The sequence below is a fragment of the Gossypium arboreum genome, chromosome 12, assembly GCF_025698485.1.
Source record: "Gossypium arboreum isolate Shixiya-1 chromosome 12, ASM2569848v2, whole genome shotgun sequence".
Classification (NCBI taxonomy): domain Eukaryota; kingdom Viridiplantae; phylum Streptophyta; class Magnoliopsida; order Malvales; family Malvaceae; genus Gossypium; species Gossypium arboreum.
In genome coordinates, this window is record NC_069081.1 from 21,840,726 (window position 1) to 21,861,243 (window position 20,518).

The following is a 20,518-nucleotide window of genomic DNA, read 5'->3' on the forward strand; positions in this document are numbered from 1 at the left end:
TAAAAATTTGGCAACACTATTTATATGGTGAAAAATGCCACATATATACGGATCACAAAAGTTTAAAATATTTGATGTCACAGAAAGATTTGAATCTGCAACAATAAAGATGGCTCGAGTTATTGAAAGATTATGAATTTGTACTAAATTATCACCCAGGAAAAGCTAATGTTGTTCCTAATTCCTTGAGCCAAAAATCTTTATTTGCATTACGAGTAATGAATACCCAATTGATGATTTGTGATGATGGGTCTATTTTAGCTTAATTAAAAGCTAAACCGGTATTTCTTCAACAAATCTGTGAAGCTGAGAAAGATGACTGTGAATTGTAAGTTAAACGAATTCAATGCCAAACTATACCTAATTCAGAATTTCAGATTGGAATCGATGATTGTTTAAGGTTTCGGAATAGAATTTTCATACCGAGAAATTCAGAACTCATTTAGCAGATTTTGCACGAAGCACACTATATTTGCTTATCTGTTCATCCGGGGAGTACCAAAATGTACAATGATTTGAAACAGTTTTATTGGTGGCAAGGCATGAAACGAGATATCTCAGAGTTTGTTTCTAAATGTTTAATTTGTCAGCAAGTCAAACCTGAACATCAAGTACCATCAGGTTTACTGCAGCCTGTGATGATTCCCGAGTGGAAATGGTATAGAATTACAATGGATTTTGTGTCGGGATTGCCCCTAACTCCGAAAAAGAAAGATGTTATCTAGGTTGTCATTGATCGACTAACAAAATCTACTCATTTCATACCGGTATGTAAAGATTACTCACTTGATAAACTAGCTGAATTGTACATTTCTGATATTGTTCGATTGCATGGGGTGCCACTATCTATTATTTCTAATAGAGATCCAAGATTTATATTGCGATTCTAAAAGAAACTACAAGAAGCTCTGGGAACACAGTTGAATTTCAGTATTGCTTTTCATCCTCAGACTGACGGTCAGACCGAGAGAGTTATTTAGATTCTCGAAGACATGTTGAGATGTTGTATTTTAGAGTTTGAGGGCAGTTGGGAAAAATACTTACTGTTGATTGAGTGCGTGTATAATAAAGATGGCACTGTATGAAGCTTTATATGGTCTTAAATGTCGAACTTTGCTATACTGGACTGAACTAAGTGAGAAAAAGATTCACAGGGTTGAATTGATCAGAGAAATTGAAGAAAAAGTGAAAATGATTCACGACAGTATAAAAGAAGCTTCAGATCGATAGAAATCATACCCGAATTTGAAACGTAAAGAAATTAAGTTTCAAGTCAGGGATTAAGTTTTCTAAAGGTGTCACTGTGGAAAAAAGTTCATCGATTCGGCTGTAAAGGAAAACTGAGTCTGTGATTATCAGACCATATGAGAATGTCGAAAGAATAAGGCTTGTAGCGTATCAACTAGCTTTACCATCATCACTTGAAAAGATTCATAATGTCTTTCACATTTCTATGCTACACCGATACAGATCCGATCTGTCACATGTGATTTCTCCGGTAGATGTTGAGATACAAACTGATTTGACGTATAGCAAAAAATTGATTAAGATTTTAACTCATGAAATCAAAGAATTGAGACATAAACGCATAGCGCTGGTGAAGGTTCTTTGGCATAAACATGGGATCGAGAAAGCTACGTGGGAATCTAAGGAAGTTGTATGAAAACAGTACCCTAACCTATTTACCGGTAAGATTTTCGGAGACAAAAATCCCTAAGCAGGAAGAGTTGTAACAACTCATTTTTGGTCAAATCGGAATAGTGATTTCAGAACTAAAAATTTGAGATCAAAAAATTATTTAAATATTATTTTATGTATTTACAGCATGTTAACATGTATGTGTGAAAGTTTCGTGAAGTAATTTTATCGTTTGAATGCTTAATTAGGTAAAAAAGGACTAAATCGCGTAAAGTGCAAAAGTGATGTTCTATTAGCTAAAGGTGTCTAATAGCTATAGAATCTTAAATTAAAGGTCCTTAAGTTGCAACTTACCCATTTGAGAGTTAATGGATGATAGTGGCATGGCAATTGGTGTAATTATTAAATGTTTTAAAGGTTAAATAAGTAAATTAGTTAATAAAGGTTAATTAAAACAAAACAAAATTCATAATTTTTGTCCATCTCCATGCTAATAGCCAAATTTAACAAATGAGAAAGTCATTCTTAGGGCTTGAAGTATTCGGCCAACTTCTAACTTAATTGTAAGTTAGTTTTTGCTCGATTTTTAATGATTTCTATGTTTTTGAGATCATTGCTTTGTATTCTAGCTAGCCCATACCTTAGATTTCAAAATTGTTAAAGATTTATCATGTTGCCATTGTTGAATGCTTGAGTAATTTGATGATTTATGATAGATTTGGAAGGTTTAATGTTAGATTAATAGCTTTTGTAAAGTGATTTTTGACAAAATATCAAAAAGGGATTAAATTGAGAAAATATGAAATGTGGTGGTCAAAAGTGTGAATAAATTGAAATTTTGGGCTGCTAGTACCATGTATTAGATTTGAATAAGCATGGGTTTGTACTAAATTGCATGAATTTGCAATTTTATGTGATAAGAATTAAATTGTGAAAATGTGAAACATTAAGGGCAAATGTGTAAATTTTCCAAATTGTAAATTATAGGCTAAATTGAATAGACCGAATGTTGAATGTACTAAATCTGATAATATATAGATCAAAATAAGCCGAGATCGGGATTAGATTAGAAAAAAGAAAAACTGGACGAATAGTTGATAATTTCCATCCGAGCAACTCGAGGTAAGTTTGTATAATTAGAATAGAATTTTTAAATACTTTTAAATTATTTGGAATGAAAGTATAATTGAGCAAATGGTATTACTAAGTTCGAATGCCTAATTGATGAGAATTATTGAATACCAAGTTCCGTTTGAACCATAGAAAGTTGTAGGATATGAGTGACATATCAATAGGGTTACTATTTTGGTTGAGATCCTGCATGTCTTGCGGACTCACCACAACTCATATGAGCTTATCGATATATCAGCTCATAAGAGCTTACTGTTTTCAGCTCGTCAGAGCTTACCATTTTAGCTCAATAGAGCTTACTGTCCATCAGCTCAAGAGGAGCTTACTGATCATATGTCAAAAAAGCGGAAATGATAATGGATGATTACATGCACTTATGTGACTAACTTGTTAATGAATGCTTTTGTTTAGGCATTTTGTAATTGAATTGTGTATACCTTATTTATTGTCTTGATTATGTATAAATGGTTAACTGAATTATACGGGCTTACTAAGCTATAAAGCTTACTCTGTTTCTTTTCCGTGTTTTATAGAGATTCGATAGCTCACTTGATTCGGATAAAGTCAGAGATACGTATCACACTATCCAATTGCTAATTGGTACCTTTGAACTCATGGATATATGTAAATATGACATGTATAGGCTAGTTATAAAGATGATAGTTATGGTTACATGAGCTAGTGATTTTGGTACATGCTGTGGTATAAGATAAAGCCATGTGATTTGGCTTAACTTGGTATAATGCTTTGGTTGTGTATAAGTATTCAATATGATATGTTTTGGCAAGTAGTAAATGTAATGGAAATATGCAAATGTTGTCTTGATATGTGATAGGCATATAAATGGAAAATGCTTGATTATAATTTAGGTATTTGACTACCATGTTCGGTTGGTTATATTGTTTGAATATTGAATTTTAAAATGATTGTATTTGAATTGGTATAATATGTGTATGAGATGTTATGGATTAGCTACCTATTAAGTTATAAATTGTTGCAAATTATGCTTGTGCAGGTAATTAAAAACAATGTGACAAATTGGCTTAGTAAATAGTCTATTTTTGTCCACACGGACAGAGACACGAACATGTGTCTCAGTCGTCTGTAACATATGATTATATTACACGATCGTGTGTCTCCTGGTGTTGAAATTAAAATCAAGTCAGTATGCTCCACACGGCCTTACACACGGGCTTGTGACTTGGCCGTGTGGCATAAGTTAGTATACCCTACAGGTTTGATACGGCCTATTACACGGTCCGGCACACGGGCGTGTATGGCCATTTTTAGGGCACACGGGCTAGTCGCACGGGCATGTGTGTTGGCTACGTGACCATAGTCAGAGAGTTACACGGGGTCAGACACAAGCTGGGACACGGCCATGTACTCTCATTTCGAATGTCCACACGGCCTGTGACACAGGCATGTCAGTGGCCGTGTGAGACACACGATCCAACTACACGGGCTTTGTAACCTTATTTCGGCAATGAATGCGGCTGAGGGGTGTTACACAACAATGAAATTTCTATATCAAGAAGTTCAATGGGATCACAATTTTCTATTCTGGCAGTTTTAGATAATTATAAGGGTAGTTGATATAGCTAAGCACAAGGGTGATGATTCATTAGTCTCTACATATAATCCAATTGAAGGTCAAGTCGTGTCAGATATCAGGCATGCGCCTGATTTAGAGAGGAATCTCATCCCCTTTTGATCTTTAGAACTCGAATGGTTTGCAAAATGTTTGAGACAAGGTTGCTCATAGAGGGTTACAGTCAAGTGGAGATAGTTTATGTTTTCTCTCCTATTCGGGTATTATTGGCCCTTGTTGCAATATACAACTTTGATTCGAAGACAAGAAGTCTTTCAATTTCCAAATTTGAGCACAATTTAAACTTGGTTAACATTCTGCAAAATTTGAGTTAGGCTCATGACGAGGCATGGGAAATGAGGCGTGATAAATACAAGTCAATGTAGAGATTTGTGGAGTGTGTCTCACATTTATCGGATGTTTTGTAGGCACTTATTAGAGATAGACGTGCGATGAGGAAATATGTGACATTGCGACATCATGATGTCAGGACGGGGCGACGATCTCTTAAGGTAGGAGTAGGGGTGACGTCACAACGAGGAGAGTCGCGACAATATCTCACCTAACATAATCGAGTTTTAGACTCCTAGCAGGACTTCTTCTCCTAGTTGGACTCTGATTACTTCAAGGTCATTTTAGTATGATTAGACTTTTAATCTTAACCTATTTAAAGGGCATTTGTAACTTTGATTTAGATATGCCAACCAGCAAGGGTTTTTTTTAGTGCGACAAGAGTTAGTCGCATATAAGTTTTGGTGAGAGTTTCGTGGTAACCATGGAAAGAATTTTGTTCCCAAGTTAGGACTTTGTTTTCAGGGTTTGGGTTTGTATGTTTAGTGCATTTAGGTTTATTTTCTCCATATTGTATTCTCGTTTGTTTACTCATTTAGTGAAAAGCTGAAGCCTTCTTTACCCATAGTTTTTATCCTTTTTGGAGGAGTTTTCCACATAAATTAATTGTGCACCCAATTTTCTTCCATTTTTCGTTCTTATTTTATTTTTTATACAGGTCGATCCCCAATAGGTTCATTTACTTAAAGTGGTGCCCAAGGGTTGGCCTGTAGTTGGATTGGTGCCTTAAGTGTAGTATTTTTGTCTAAGAGCACTTGTAATTTTTTGAACAGATTGTTTAATAAAATTATTTACAAGTTACATTAATTCTTTGTATTATTGTCCTCCAATGGTTTTTGCATGCAAAACAAAATGGAAGCAATTGTTGCCACTAGTTGTCTAATGCTTAACTAATACTAAGTGGTATTACATGGTTGGATCGTACTACAAAAAGACAGCTTGTATAAGTAGACCAACCTAAATATGTCCTTAGTCTAATTGGAAATGAGAAAACCAATTGAAAGATTAATATGTTGTCTATCAAGTCCAACTGGGGAGATGCTTTGTCTTAGGCATCAGAACTGATGACTCCTAGAAGATAGAGACATTGATGTGACTGACAGTATATCGGACAAGACCCAAGCAGAATAGATCATGGATCCGTTTATGAGTTTATTTACTTGTGACATTCATAGTATGGCATATCTAAATCTTGAATGGATGACTGACTATGTATATGTGACTCGTATACTTTAATGTAAGTAAAAGCTTGAGTTCAAATAGATAAGGAATGAAAATAGGTGTGTGAGGTGTATGACTTCTATAGTATGCAGCGTCATTCACAATAGTGAAATTCATAGCCCGAGACATGGTAAATGGTATCCTCCCATTGGCATTACATGGTTAATGAAAAGTAAACGTGGTCACGATCATTCATCTTTGTGATGAATGACTTGATTACTATTTAATAGTAATTGACTTTTTTATGAAGAAATATATAATACTTACCATGAGATAAAATAGGATCATATTGGAAGAGCAGATATTATCCCAAAGAGATCAAGGATATCCTATAAGGGTAACACACTTATGACTAGGTCATTGGACGAGCACTGAGTAGTTGCTTTCTAATGGTACATCGTTAAGGAGAGCTCAATTGTGATACTATAGTGGAATGATTTTATGACTAAATGAGTTTATAATTAATAGGAAAAAAGCTGGAACTTGATTATAAATCATTTGAGCCTTAATTACATATGTCTAATTGGTCACTCCACTAGTTTGTTGAAACTAGAAATGAATTGTGAGTTTGAATAGAAATGAACAAAATGAATAGGAAAAGAGAAATGGAAAACATTCAGGAATAATTATGATTTTTTCCGAAATGAAAAATTTGAATCATTTGAAAATGAATGTAGGTTTCCAAAAATTGAAATGGAAATGGAAATGATCCGTTTACAATTTTATATAGATTACTTAAAAATAATCGAAAGAATTAGTTAATAGTTTTGAATTTTTTTGAAGTCCAAAAATAAAAATAAACCATTAATCACAGTGATCATGTTGAGTTATGAAATATTAAACATATTTTCTCAAAATCTTACTATGAGTAAAATCGTCAAAATTTTACTAAGGGTAAAATAGGGATAAAAAATTATTTAATATAAATATTAAATTTTATTTTAGGAAATAGAAAAACCGAATCGAGTTGGATCATATTAGAAAGTACTAGGTCAAGAGGCCCAAGAAGTACTCATAATTGGACCCGATGTGAGAGAGGACCGAATCCCCATCATAATACATATGAGGGGAAGCACACCTTATTAGCTCTTCTCTTTTTTCAAGTTAGACTAGGAAGTTGTTTTTCTATTTGAAATAAACATCTACAATTCAACAAGGATTCTACATTTTTTTCTTATAAATTAGATGGCACCAATAGGGCATAACATACAACTTTGAGAAATTGTTATTCTGTGAAAAATAGAGAGAATTTATTCTCAACTATTAGATATATTTTTCAGAATAACAATTCTATCGGTTTCAATTAAAGAAAAGATAATTTTCGTTTCACCCTAAATAAAATAGAGAAAACTTCTTCTAATTTTGTGTTTCATTTCAATTGATTCGATCCCATACTCGAAGCTGTTCGTAGTACGAGAATAATGAAGAAGATCATTTGGTTGAAAGCTGGAAAACATTGAGGATTCGCTTATATAAAAACACAGGTACAGTTTGGGTCTAAAGATTATTGCTATAAATATCATAAACTGGGTCGGTTTTCAAAATTTTAATTTTTTACTGTGTAAAAAAACAGTTTTCAAACCGAATTTTTTTCCAACAGATTGCTTGCTACTAAGTGCACCCATATTTTCTACTTGGATCTCTCTTGCTTGTAAGCATTCCCCAAAAATCAAACGAAGAAGGCTAAGAGCAATGAGAAGAAGAGCGAGACCTAAAGGAACCAACAAACCAAATTCACAAAATTGTTAACAGAAAACCTAATAAAAACAAACAAGTGAAGACGAAGAAGAAGAAGAGAGTGAAGACAAAGAATGCAGCACCCTCAATTCGATGGACCGACCGACAAACTGTGGCATTACCGAAAGGACAACCAAACTTGAGAAAAATAGTATTTTAAGATTTCTTTTCAGAGGTTTTGCTAAAAGAAGGGGTAATAATCAAAGAACTAAAAGAATGTTAGTGGAGCAACAAATTCAAATTATAACCAAAGGAAATAAAAAAAAAGTTTGTAATGACTTTTCAAGAATGAAGCTTGAGGTTTTTGGCATTTTTGAGATCAAAAGAAAGAATAACGAACAGTTTAACGATATTGGCGAATACAAGTGTTATACTTCTCTGTCATTTGGCGTAATAAAAAGATAACACAAGGATTATTCACAATATAGTTTGAAATATGGCATAACACCAAATCATATTCATCTTCATAATATTTGAATAAAGGTGCTAATCAAATGAATTCAGTTAAACCAACATATGCATGAAATAAACAAATATGATAACTGCCTAATATATACATGTTATAGAAGGAACAAAGGAAAGCTCATAAAAACCATGACAATTTGGCTGAGTCCCTTTATGAACACAAATGACCTTAAACCTAAAAAGAACAGAGGAAACAAAGTAAGTTCAAATGAACTTAGTGAGTTCCAAAACAATAGAAACCTTTCAACCTAAGGTTTCCCAGAACACAATAGTACAGGTTATCAAAGAAGATAAGTACAAATATAAGCCTACAGTTAGGCCTGTTGAACATAAACAAACAAGCCTGCACTTACACTACACATTGGTGGATATTGAATACATATTCGTACATGCAACAATCGGTCGATAACTGATACTTATCCACAATAGCAGAACTGAAGATCATAATCTACGCCAGAGCATTTCATGTGTTCCTTCAGTTTGCATAGTCTCACTAATTTTCAATTCGCCTTGTAAATGGCTCGGTCCACGCCCCAATTCACTTGAAGTGAAAACTCACATTCTGATGCAAGTCACAATAGAAGATGTTCCACAGTGGATTCATTTTGTTTCAACAAAACATTTTGCAGACAGATACTATCTCATCTGAGAATAGTTCGTCTGCTACCATCCTACCAAAAACTATCTCTTATGACTACCATACATAGTCTCTAACACTTCCTTTTCTACTCCCATCATGTAGCTCATAGCGAAGGTTCACAGACAAGCACAAATTGTACAAATGTTAATAATACAATATGCCCATGCATTAAAAATATAACCCACAGACAATTATAGCCATGCCTAATTACATTCACATTCAGATACATGCCGCCATAAAACATAACCTTTTTTGCGGATACTAACTACAATCTAAATACCATTCAATAAAATAAATCACTGAAAAACGTTTACACAATTGAGACAGTTACATGCAAACCTCTTATAGACATTTGGACATCCTTCCTCGAGTTAGCTTCTGATCCATAATACGCTCTGAAGAGCCACGGTTTCATATTCCCGATAATGCTCTATTGAGCCAGTATTTCATATCCAACTGAATCTTCTCAAATCCTCTTTGTTAATTCGAACACTTACATGTTTCCTCGGAAAGCTGGGGCATTCAGTAGTCACAGTTTTACTTGGACATGCAACAACTTTAAAATAGTTCTTTATCTCATCAAGCAAGAGGGGAAAGGAACTCACCTGGTGAGTCGTCTTAGAGAGCTCCAGTCTACACATGGTTTTTTCCACAACCACAGATGTTAACACCTTTATCCTCAGACAGATAGAACAAGGAAAAATGGAGAAAGGAGAACTGAGCTCCTCATCCCTTTCCTCCACGATATATAGGAAATATAACACAAACAAAACAACACTTTTGGCCACCTACCAATCAGAAAACGAACACACAAAAATTCATTAATCATACACGATTCCACTAATCAAACACCATTAACGAGGTTCTACAAGTTTCATGCACCATGACACGTTCCAGTCTAAAACTTGACACGTATCCAATATGTGTCCACCACCGAGAAGGGTTCCCTTAAGAACGAATAGTCTGCCACAAAAGGCTTACCACAAACGTGTCCACTAACGGAAGAGTTTGCCAAAACAGAATGAAAGTCCGCAAGACGGCAAAACACCTCGAAACAATTTGCCCAAGGTGAAGCGACAAAACAAAATCATTCCAACGCACAAATTAATCTTAGCTCATGGGCAAATCCTTACCGATCTGACTTGAACAGTCTTTCAAAATACGGGTCCGCCAAACCAATATGTGACAAAGAAGAAGGGGAAAATTGTTGATGCTCAATCAACTTTTCATTATGGAGATAACCATTTTGAACTTTTTTAATAATAATGATTAAACCGATAAAAGTATGTTCAAAATTACAAAAATAAAAACGATATCATTTTAGACTGATTAATAGCTTACCTTTCTTTATTGATTATTTATACTTATTTAAGAACTAACCAATAATAACAAGGAATATTTGTAAAATATTATAGAAGGAATAACACAAAAATATGACAAAAAATATGACATGCTAGGTATTAGATAAAATTGTATAAAATATTTATTTTTCTTGTTAATTTTATTAGTAATCATGTTATGGATACTTTATGAGACTAATATATTACATACGATAATTTAATTTTAAATATGTTACTTGTTTAGAAAAGTTTTTCTCAAATAAATTTTAATTTTATTAATATTATTTTTAAATTTAAGATTATATATTTTAAAGTTACAATTTATACTACCAACTCTAATATAAGAAATTTAAGATATAATTATACTTTGTCGTCTAAATACATTTAAAAATTATAACCATCATTTGGATTGGGTTTTCTTGGTCAGGCTTGTTAAACCTGCTTTGGCCCAATTATTATTATTATTATTTTTTTTTTTTTTTTGTTTAACTGCTTTGGATGAAATTCAGTCATGTTGACATGATAGCTTTCATCTACATATAAAATTATTGATTTTCAGATTTCATCACCAAATACTAAAGTCACATTATACAACCCTATCTTCTGCAACTATGAGATCAATAATTTCCAGAATTTCCCATTGTTCATCTTTGTTTCACCAAAACAGAGTAATGATTTCTTATTCCTTTTCTTCTCAAACCCAGACTCATATACCTGCCCCTCGAAGAACGTCTATCAAACTAAACACCACAGACAATCTCATAACTCAATTACACAATTTATGTGACCAAAAACACTTAAAAGAAGCCATTCAAATCCTCAATCAAATTGAAAGACCTCCAGCTTCTGTGTACTCAACTCTCATTCAGCTTTGCTGCCAAAACAGGGCTCTTAACGAGGGCAAAACTGTGCACAAACGCATGAGATACTTTGGATTTTTACCCGGCATAGTTATAAGTAATCGTCTTTTGGATATGTATGCAAAATGCGGGAGTTTGTCTGATGCTCAGAAGGTTTTCGATGAAATGAGTGAAAAGGACTTGTGTTCTTGGAACACTTTGATATCAGGTTATACTAAATTGGGGATGGTTAAGGAAGCAAAGAAGCTGTTTGATGAAATGCCTGAAAGAGATAATTTCTCATGGACTGCGATGATTTCGGGTTATGTTCGTTTTGATAAGCCTAAAGAAGCTTTAGAGCTTTACAGGATGCAGGAAATGAGCTTGCTGTCAAAGTTGAACAATTTTACTGTGTCCAGCGTGTTAGCTGCTTCTGCCGCTATGGGGTGCTTAATTATAGGTAAAGAGATTCATGGTCGTATAACGCGAGCTGGGTTAGATTTTGATGACGTTGTTTGGAGTGCTTTAATGGATATGTATGGGAAATGTGGGAGCATAGATGAAGCAAGGTCAGTTTTCGACAAATTGGTGGATAGAGATATTGTTGCCTGGACTGCGATGATTGATAGGTATTTTAGGGACGGTAGGCGGGAAGAAGGGTTTGAATTGTTTCGGCAGTTAATGAAATCGGGGATATGGCCTAACGAGTTTACCTTTGCTGGTGTTCTGAATGCGTGTGCTGCTGCTGCTGCTGAGGAGATAGGCAAGCAGGTTCATGGATACATGACAAGGGTTTATTTCAATCCTTTGTCTTTCGCTGCTAGTGCTCTTGTTCATATGTACTCCAAGTGTGGAAATGTTGAGAATGCAAAAAGGGTGTTTAATGGGATGCCTCAACCTGATTTAGTTTCATGGACTTCTTTGATCACTGGATATGCTCAGAATGGCCAGCCTGACGAGGCTTTGGAGTACTTCGAGTTGTTACTGAAATCAAATACGAAACCCGATCACATTACCTTTGTCGGGGTTCTTTCTGCTTGTACACATGCTGGATTGGTTGATAAAGGGCTAGAATATTTCCACTCAATAAAGGACATGCATGGATTAACTCATACTGCTGATCATTATGCTTGTATAATTGACTTATTAGCTCGATCTGGCCGATTTCAGGAAGCTGAGAATATCATTAGTAAGATGCCCATGAAACCTGATAAGTTTCTGTGGGCTTCCTTACTTGGCGGTTGTAGAATTCATGGTAACTTTGAATTAGCCGAAAAAGCTGCTAAAGCATTGTTTGAGATAGAGCCAGAAAATCCAGCGACCTATGTTACTATGGCCAACATATATGCCACTGCTGGTAGGTGGGATGAAGTCGCCAAAATTAGAAGGTCAATGGATGACAAGGGAGTGGTAAAGAAACCAGGTTTGAGCTGGATTGAGGTGAAGAGAGAGATACATGTTTTCTTAGTGGGAGATACTTCTCACCCAAAATCCAAGGAAATACATGAGTTCTTAGTGAAGCTTTCTAAGCGAATGAGGGAAGAAGGGTATGTCCCTGACACCAATTTTGTGCTGCATGATGTGGAGGAGGAGCAGAAGGAGCAAAACCTCTCATACCACAGTGAGAAGTTAACTGTTGCATTTGGAATTATTTCTACTCCTCCAGGAACACCACTCAAGGTTTTCAAGAATTTGAGAACATGTGTAGATTGCCATAATGCCATTAAATATATCTCGAAGATTGTTAACAGAAAAATAACAGTAAGGGATTCAAGCCGGTTCCATTGCTTTGAAGATGGAAACTGTTCTTGTAGAGATTATTGGTGATTTTGAAAACTTAATCTAACTTTTTACCAGGCTAAAAATGCTGCTCCACTTAAAATGCAATTATTCACTGTGGAAAGTCCGTTGCATGTACAACAGAATAGAGAATATAAAGTTTTGGCATACTGAAGCTGGTCAAGTATTCCAGCTTCAAGAAGACAAAATATGTTTGCTAAATTCCTAGTTTCGTCAAGTGGATATATGGTCCAGCGATAAAGCTTGTGGTGATTCAATAATGCTCGTATTTGACTGACAGAACTCAATCAAATGGTTTGCTTTTATCTTTTCTTGGTACTCTGAACTGTTACAATCCGTTTTCTATACTTAACTGTCTTGTTAACAGACCTATTATTGGGTTGAGCAGTTGAATTGGCTCTTCTAAATGTTCAAGTTCAATCTAACTTTAGTTCTTGAGAGGACATTGATCTTTGTACGCTTTTCTTGCATCCCAAACTCTGAAGGATCAACATCAGCCATTACGCTGAAAGGGATTTTGAGGTACCTACTGTCACCACCCTTTACATTTCTTGATTAGTTTATGGAACCAAAGTTGTTCATACTACCAAATCTTATGATGGCACTGTAGTTTCCATCATTTGCTTGATGACAAATAGATATTTACCTGAGAGATCCCTTGAATTCATATGCTTTATACCTCTTCCATAGTTCTTACTAAGGGACCTCAGCAAAGTAATGAACTTGCTATGTTGCATCGTTCAGCTAGGTTTGATAAAAGATTTAACAGAAGAATATAAAATAAGTTGCAGAAGTAGAAAGGAAATTAATTAAAAAAGAAAAAAGAGATTTCTTTTAGGGCGCTAGTGGTGGTTTTCACTCTTCAGCAATTTCGGGCTATTACAATTTTTTCCAATAATAATTTACTATAGCCTACATTTCTTAAAATAATATAAAATAAAGCTAAAAAATCTCTCCCGTGCTTCCTAATTTCGAAATTGAAAAAATTAGTCCCAAAAACTAAAGTAATTTAATCCTGTTAATTTTAAAATGAACAATTAATGACAATTAATTATGACGTTAATGTTTTCTATCAATTATATATGTTTTATTGATATAATAATAAATTTCATATTCAAAGTTTACCTATTCAGTTAATTTGGTCTTAATTTAATAGATTTATCCGCAACATTTATATAAATGTTGAGACCGAATTTGTTAAGCTTTTTAAAATTAAGGCTAAAATGATAAAATATGTAAACATCAAAAGTTAAATTTGTTATTATACCAATTAAAATTATATATAATTGACAAAAGACATTAATGTCGCGATTAATTGTTCTTAATTCTTTACTTTTGAAATTGATAGAAATTAAATTACTTTCATTTTTTTGAGAGAGACCGATTTTGTTCAATTTTAAAATTAAGAAGAACTGAAGAGATTTTTTACTTAAAATAAAATACAAGATGATATGAAAGTTTTATATAAGTACATAATATTTTAAGCTCTATGATTTTGTTATCTCTTTTCATTTGTATTTTGTACCAAATATAAACACTAGTTTTATTCCCGTACAATGCATGAATTTATTATATTTTATAATTAAATTATGTTATATTAATTTTAAAATTTTTAAAAGGTTTAGAGAATAATGTAAGTAAAATTTTGAAAATAATAAGTGAAAAATAGTATATTATAAAAACCAAGTGGAAAGTAATATATTCAAAAATAATAATAAGTGAAAAGTAATATATCCAAAATAACAATTAAAGTAATTAAAAATAACATGTTAATAAATTAGTTATTGTAAGAAATATGTTGTTTATTTTTATTTTAAAAATAGAGTTTAAAAGGAATTTCAAATATTAAAGAATTAAAAGAAAATAACTTTCTACAATTCCTATGTGGTATATCTAAAATTTTGTTTACATAATGTGTAATTATTAATTATATTAAAAATTTAATTCAAGAATTTTGAATTTTATTATATAGTTGTCAAATATCATTAATTTACTATGCATACCAAAATATTATTGCACAAAATAACTAAGCATTAATTATCACAAGAAAAAAAAATCTTTTATAATGCTATAAAATTACTATAATATCTTTTTATTTATAATATTAGTTTGTGAATTCTATCTAAAATACTAACCTTAATATTTGGAATAAAAAAATAATGCTAATACTTAAAGATAACGTAGTTTTAACTTACAATAAATATAATTTGAATGCAACTAATTGCATTTATAACCTAGAAAATGAATACAAATCTTATAGCAATATTCAAATAAGATTTTTATATTTTTAAATATATTATTTTAATCGATTCAGTTTTAATTTGATTGGCATGAATATTGTTGTCAATATAAAAGGACGTGGGTTTAAGTGCAATCAAGCTTATTATCTTCTTATTTATGAGTTAGGAGGGCTTTGGATAATTTTAAGTATTGTGTCAAAAATATTATTTTATATTTGTTATATATTGTTAGCTATAAAAATATTTTATGTGATCAATTAATGATATTTAACTACTATATTTTATATAAATGGAGCATCGTTATATAATAGTATTTAAATATATTATACCAATATATTTTAAAAGTAAATTAATGATATAATATGTTTATATAAAATAAAAAAATATTTTACTTCAATATTTATGCCCACAATAGTATTTAAAAATCTTTAAATACAACATTATAGTAAAGTTTTCTTGCCATTTTGACCATGATGAATAATCTATCAGAGTAATTACGGTAACAATTAATTTTTTTTAAAAATTACAATCTTTCGTTATATAAAAAATTAATCTTTTGTCGATTGAGTTTTAGTTCGATTGGCATGAGTATTGTTGTTAATATAAGAGGACGTGGGTTCGAATGTGCTAAAACGCATTATCTCCCTATTTATGAGTTAAGGAAGGGTTATAGATAATTCTAAATATTATATAAAAAGAAAATAAATATGATCAAAACCTATCAAAATAATTATGGAAACAATAATTAATAATTATTAAAAACTACAATATAGTAACTAAGTTTACGTGAAAAGTAAAAATTACGTGGATTCCTTTTTATAGTTGTATTTATATATGTAAAAAGTTATCACTATTTCTTTCTATATATACATTGTTTTATATATTATATGAATTACAATAATAAAAAATTAACATTAAAAAGTTCAAAACATATTGATTTTTAAATATTTTAATTCTTAATTATAAATAAATATAAATGTATAATATAATAGGTCAGTTTTGGCCTGGGCCAAAGATAAAATAAACTCAAACAAATAAACAAAAGTCTAAATATTTTTTTAACAGTTCATTTACATTAAATGACCCAACCCAAATCTAAACTAAACCTAGCTAATTACGGCCTAATACCCAGTTACAAGCCCAAACCAGAATTAACCCTAACCCAACAACATTTTCAGAAAAATGGAACCCTAGTCTTGTTGCAGCCGCATGCTAGGCATGCCTCTGCCACCACTGTCCACCGCTGCACGTCAGCCACCTCCACACTGACACTTGCAAAACAAGGCCAACACACAAGCAGAGAAGCACAAGCAAGACAATAGAAATAAATAGGAAAAAGACAAAAACATTAGAAGCAAAATGTTTATAACTCGGCTATAAAAGTCAAAATATTTTCTTTGTAAGTTTTTTTTACGAACAGAGATTAATTGAAAAAAACCTCAAAGTAAAAAATAAAGGTGATCTTCGTTTATTTTCTATTTATCTTGCTCTTAAGTTTTTTTAATTTATTTTTTTACTTACGAAAACAAAAAAGTTAGGAAGGAGAGGCTCACCGGAGTTCTCCGCGGTCACGACATCGGAGGGCCCTTCTCTGTCGTCGAAATCAGCCCCAAAAGGGGGTCGAAGCGATCTCCTTTAAATTCTTCAGATTTTGATGGCTTGGCCTTCAAGGGCGCTTCAAAGCGGGGCTAAAAAGCCCATTTTCCGCAACGTCGGCCACTGGCCACAACGGCGGTAAGGCAGACTGCCGAAGGAGCCTGATTGTCGGAGAGGGGGTGATAGGATATTTGGGGATTTTGAGTTTTTTTTTAAAAGGATTGGCAGAATGAGTTTTTATTTTTTTTTTAAAAATTGCTTTTATAGAACAAGTGAAACGGCGTCATTTAGGGCCTGTTTCAGTGGCCTCAAACCGGCGCCGTATAAGGCCTCTGACTTGAGCAACTCGACCTGCTCCAGGGGGATCCGCGCGTTTTTTGACTTATGGTCTATTTGCACGTTGGGTCCCTCCGCCTTTGTAGCGCGTCTCAATGAGGTCCTACGTTCTTTTTTTTATTTTTGATTTCTACCACAAGATTTTGCCTCTATTTCAGTTTGGTCCTCAAACCATTTGAAGAGACAGACACTTGAAACGCTACGCATAAGGGCTGAATATTTCCCAATCAGTCCCTCATTGTTTAAGCGCGTTTCATTTCGGTCCTTGATAGCTTATTTTTATTATTTACAATTTGTACCCTAAAATTCAGTTCAATTTCGGTCTAATCCTTAGTCTGTTTAATTTATTATCTTAAAAAAAAACGGTTTTATTATTATTATTTATTTTAATTTTTTTCTTATATTATTTATTTTAAATTGTTTTATTATTATTTATTTTAAGTTTTTCACGTATTTTAAACTATTATCCATTTTAAACATTTTAAAGGTTATTTATTTTAAACTTTTATATATATTATTTATTTTGAATTATTTTTATATATATCTTTTATTTTTAAACTATTTTGTACATTATTTATTTTAGATTTCTTTTTACATATTATTTATCTTAAACTCTTTTATATGTTATTTAAAGTGTGTTATATATTATCTATTTTAAATTTCTTTGTATATTATCTATTTTAATTTGTTTATATATTATTTATTTTAAAATGTTTTATGCTATTTACTTTAAATTGTTTTATATATATTATTTTGTTTCGTTTTCTTTGATTGCTAATATTGGTATTAAAATGGTGTATTATGTGAATATTGCCATTATATGCTCTAGGAATTATTTATTAATTTTTCATATTGTTGACATTCATTAACATAGCCTTTAATTCATATATTATTCTTCTATGCTCTATATTGCATTTTTCTTTTATTTCATTTAAATCACATCGCGTATTAAGTCCCAACGTATTTATCCAATATAGGTCGTCATATTTTACATCAACTAAATAGCACGTATCGTTCCGGTTTTGTAATCGCTATCATTTAAAAAATTTAAAGGTGAGGCAATTGTGAAACCTAAATTTTGCCCGGGCCGAATAAACAAAAAACAACAATACAGCCAAACCCAAAATTAAAAAACCCTAGCCCAAAAATAAAGAGGCCCAAAACTTTAAAATTTTCAAAAAAAAAAACCCTAGCCCTAGGTCTGCCGCCGCTCCTAGCCTGCTACCACCGCCATGCCAACTGCTCTGCCACCAACTGTACCTGCAAAAGAGAAGAAGAAACATGCAAACGTCAAGTACAAGAACAATAGAAAAAAGTAATAAAAATAATATGTAATGTAATGGCTATAAAAGCCATAAAAAAGATTGTAATAGGCATTATTTCTTTTTGAAATAAAAATTCGGAGAGAAATATAAAACAAAAAAACAACAAAACAGAGAAGAAGAAAATCTTCAAAGGTGGTTCTATCTTTATTATTATTTTTCTTTTTCCTTTTTTTCTTTTTGAATTGTTTTTGTATATACGTATATATAACCAAAAAAAAAGAGAAAACTTATCTTTTTCCGATCGTCGAAAAAAAAGAAAATTTTTGACTTTTAGGCCGCCGTAGATGGCGGCATAGTCACCAACAACAGACGGTCGGCGCAGCAGCGCTTGGCCGGAGCCATGGCCGGAGAGGAGAGGGATTTGAGAGAATTGGAGAGGGGGTTTTCAGTTTTTTTTTTTGGTGAAATGGGAAAGAATGAAATTATTTTAAAAGAATTGACTTATATAGGCCCCAAAACAACGTCGTTTTGGAACTGGCCTCAAGAGCCCAAAATGGCGTCGTTTTGGCCCTTACCCGAATTCGACCTGACCCGCTAGGGAGGATCTGCGTGTTTTTTATTAATGGGCTTGTAATAGGCCCATTTCGCCCGGGCCCATAAATTATCCAAAAAATAATAAATAGAATAAAATAAATAAAAAACCAATACATAAAGTCCAATTTTTAACAGTCTAGTAAGTCCATTAATTACAAGACCCAAATAAATACAAAGCTCGATTGGCCTAATTTTTTTTACAGACCCAAATACAAAGTCCCAAATGCAAAAAAAATAATAGCCCCAACCTAATGGCCCAATGGCCCAATCCTAAAATGAGCCCAAATGGCCCAAATTTTGGTTTCAGAAACTGAAACCCTAGGACCAGTGCCACAGCTTCCTCAATAAGGGTCCCCAGTGCATCATTGCCACGTCTGCAGCCCTCTCCGTATGGTGGTTTTACCTGCAAAAAGAAACAAAGTAACAACAAAGAGGGGAGCAACGATGTACAACAATTGACAGCAAATGTTTAACAGAAAGATCTAAAAAGAAAAAAGATTTCTTTTATTTTCTTTTTTTATTTTTCTATAAAAAAGGCTGAAATCAACCATTGAATTTTTTATGATACAAAAGAAATATACTCAGAAAGATTAAAGGTGATTCATTCATTGATTCTTTGTTCTTATTTTTCTCTTGTATTTCTTACTTTATTTTGAATCTATCTGACAAATACAAAAAAAAAAAGGTTTTCTTAGCTGTTGTTCGGTGTCGACCTAGTTGTCGGTCGCTTCTCCAGTCCAAAGGCAGACGGATCCCTGGGGATCCAGTTAAAGCCACGACGGAGATGGAGGCGCATTAGGCGCCGATGAAGCCCACAGGTCGACTGAGAGGGGAGGGGAGGTTAAGAGAGTTTTGAGAAAAAGGTTTTGAAGTTTTGTGGAGAGAATAATTGGCCAAATGAGTTTTTAGGGCAAATTTTTAGTTTATATATATGTTTAAAACGGTGTCGTTTTAAGCCGTAAGTGTTGGCGTTGAAACGACGTCGTTTCATGGCACAACCCGATGACCCGACCTAGATTCCCTTAGGATCCGTGCGTCTCATATGGAGGGGATAATTGCGCGCGCGGTCCTTCTGCATTTATGTTATGTTTTAATACAATTTTTCTTTGCTTTTGATTTCTCCCCTTAATTTCAACTTTGTTTCGATTTAGTCCCCAAAGGAACAACGCCGTTTAGGGGCGAGGAATAATTTTCTATTTAGCCCTCATAGTTTTGCGCGTGTTTCATTCTAGCCCTGCATTCTTTTTTTATTGTTTAAATTGCGCCCTTTAATTTCAATTTATTTTCAACTCGATCCAAGATCCATTTAATTTCAAATTCATTTTCTTTACAAACTGTTTTATATATTTTACTTATTTATTTCTTATATATGTATATTATATTTTAAACAGCTTTTATATATATTATTTATCTTAGATTTTTCTACATATTAGTTCTTTTAAACTATTTTGTATATTGTTTATTCAAATTTTCCTTATAGTATTCGTTTCAAATTGTTTATATGATGTTTAAAAATATATCATATACCATTCATTTTAAATTATTTTTATATATTATTTATTTTAACTTGTTTTAATGTAATGTTTATTAAAGTTTGTTTGACTATTTATTTAAAATAATCTCATATACATTATTTATTCTAAACTTTTACGTTTATTTTCCATTATTTGCTATTTATATTGTTTAATTCATCTTGAAATTTTGTTAGTGTGAATATTGGAATAATGTATGTTG

The 20,518-nt window shown here is 32.6% G+C and overlaps 1 protein-coding gene and 1 long non-coding RNA gene across 3 annotated transcripts; one reads left to right on the top strand and one right to left on the bottom strand.

The window, feature by feature from the left end:
- Window positions 1-8,173: 8,173 nt before the first annotated feature.
- LOC108478388 (uncharacterized) lies at window positions 8,174-9,601 on the bottom strand. Its single transcript, XR_008276234.1, has 3 exons — window positions 9,380-9,601; window positions 9,114-9,287; window positions 8,174-8,696 (listed from the first exon to the last, which is right to left on the bottom strand). It is a non-coding gene; the product is annotated as an uncharacterized LOC108478388 (long non-coding RNA).
- Window positions 9,602-10,607: 1,006 nt separating this feature from the next.
- On the top strand, window positions 10,608-13,160 carry LOC108477127 (pentatricopeptide repeat-containing protein At4g37170). Of its 2 annotated transcripts, XM_053023381.1 has the most exons (2): window positions 10,608-12,714; window positions 12,811-13,160. In XM_053023381.1, exons 1-2 carry the CDS (start codon window positions 10,726-10,728, stop codon window positions 12,904-12,906), a joined length of 2,085 nt encoding a protein of 694 aa, XP_052879341.1. In that variant the 5' UTR covers window positions 10,608-10,725; the 3' UTR covers window positions 12,907-13,160. The 2 variants fall into 2 exon arrangements, with proteins under 2 accessions (XP_052879341.1, XP_017635070.1); XM_017779581.2 differs by having other exon boundaries at window positions 10,608-13,160.
- The last annotated feature ends 7,358 nt before the right edge of the window (window positions 13,161-20,518 follow it).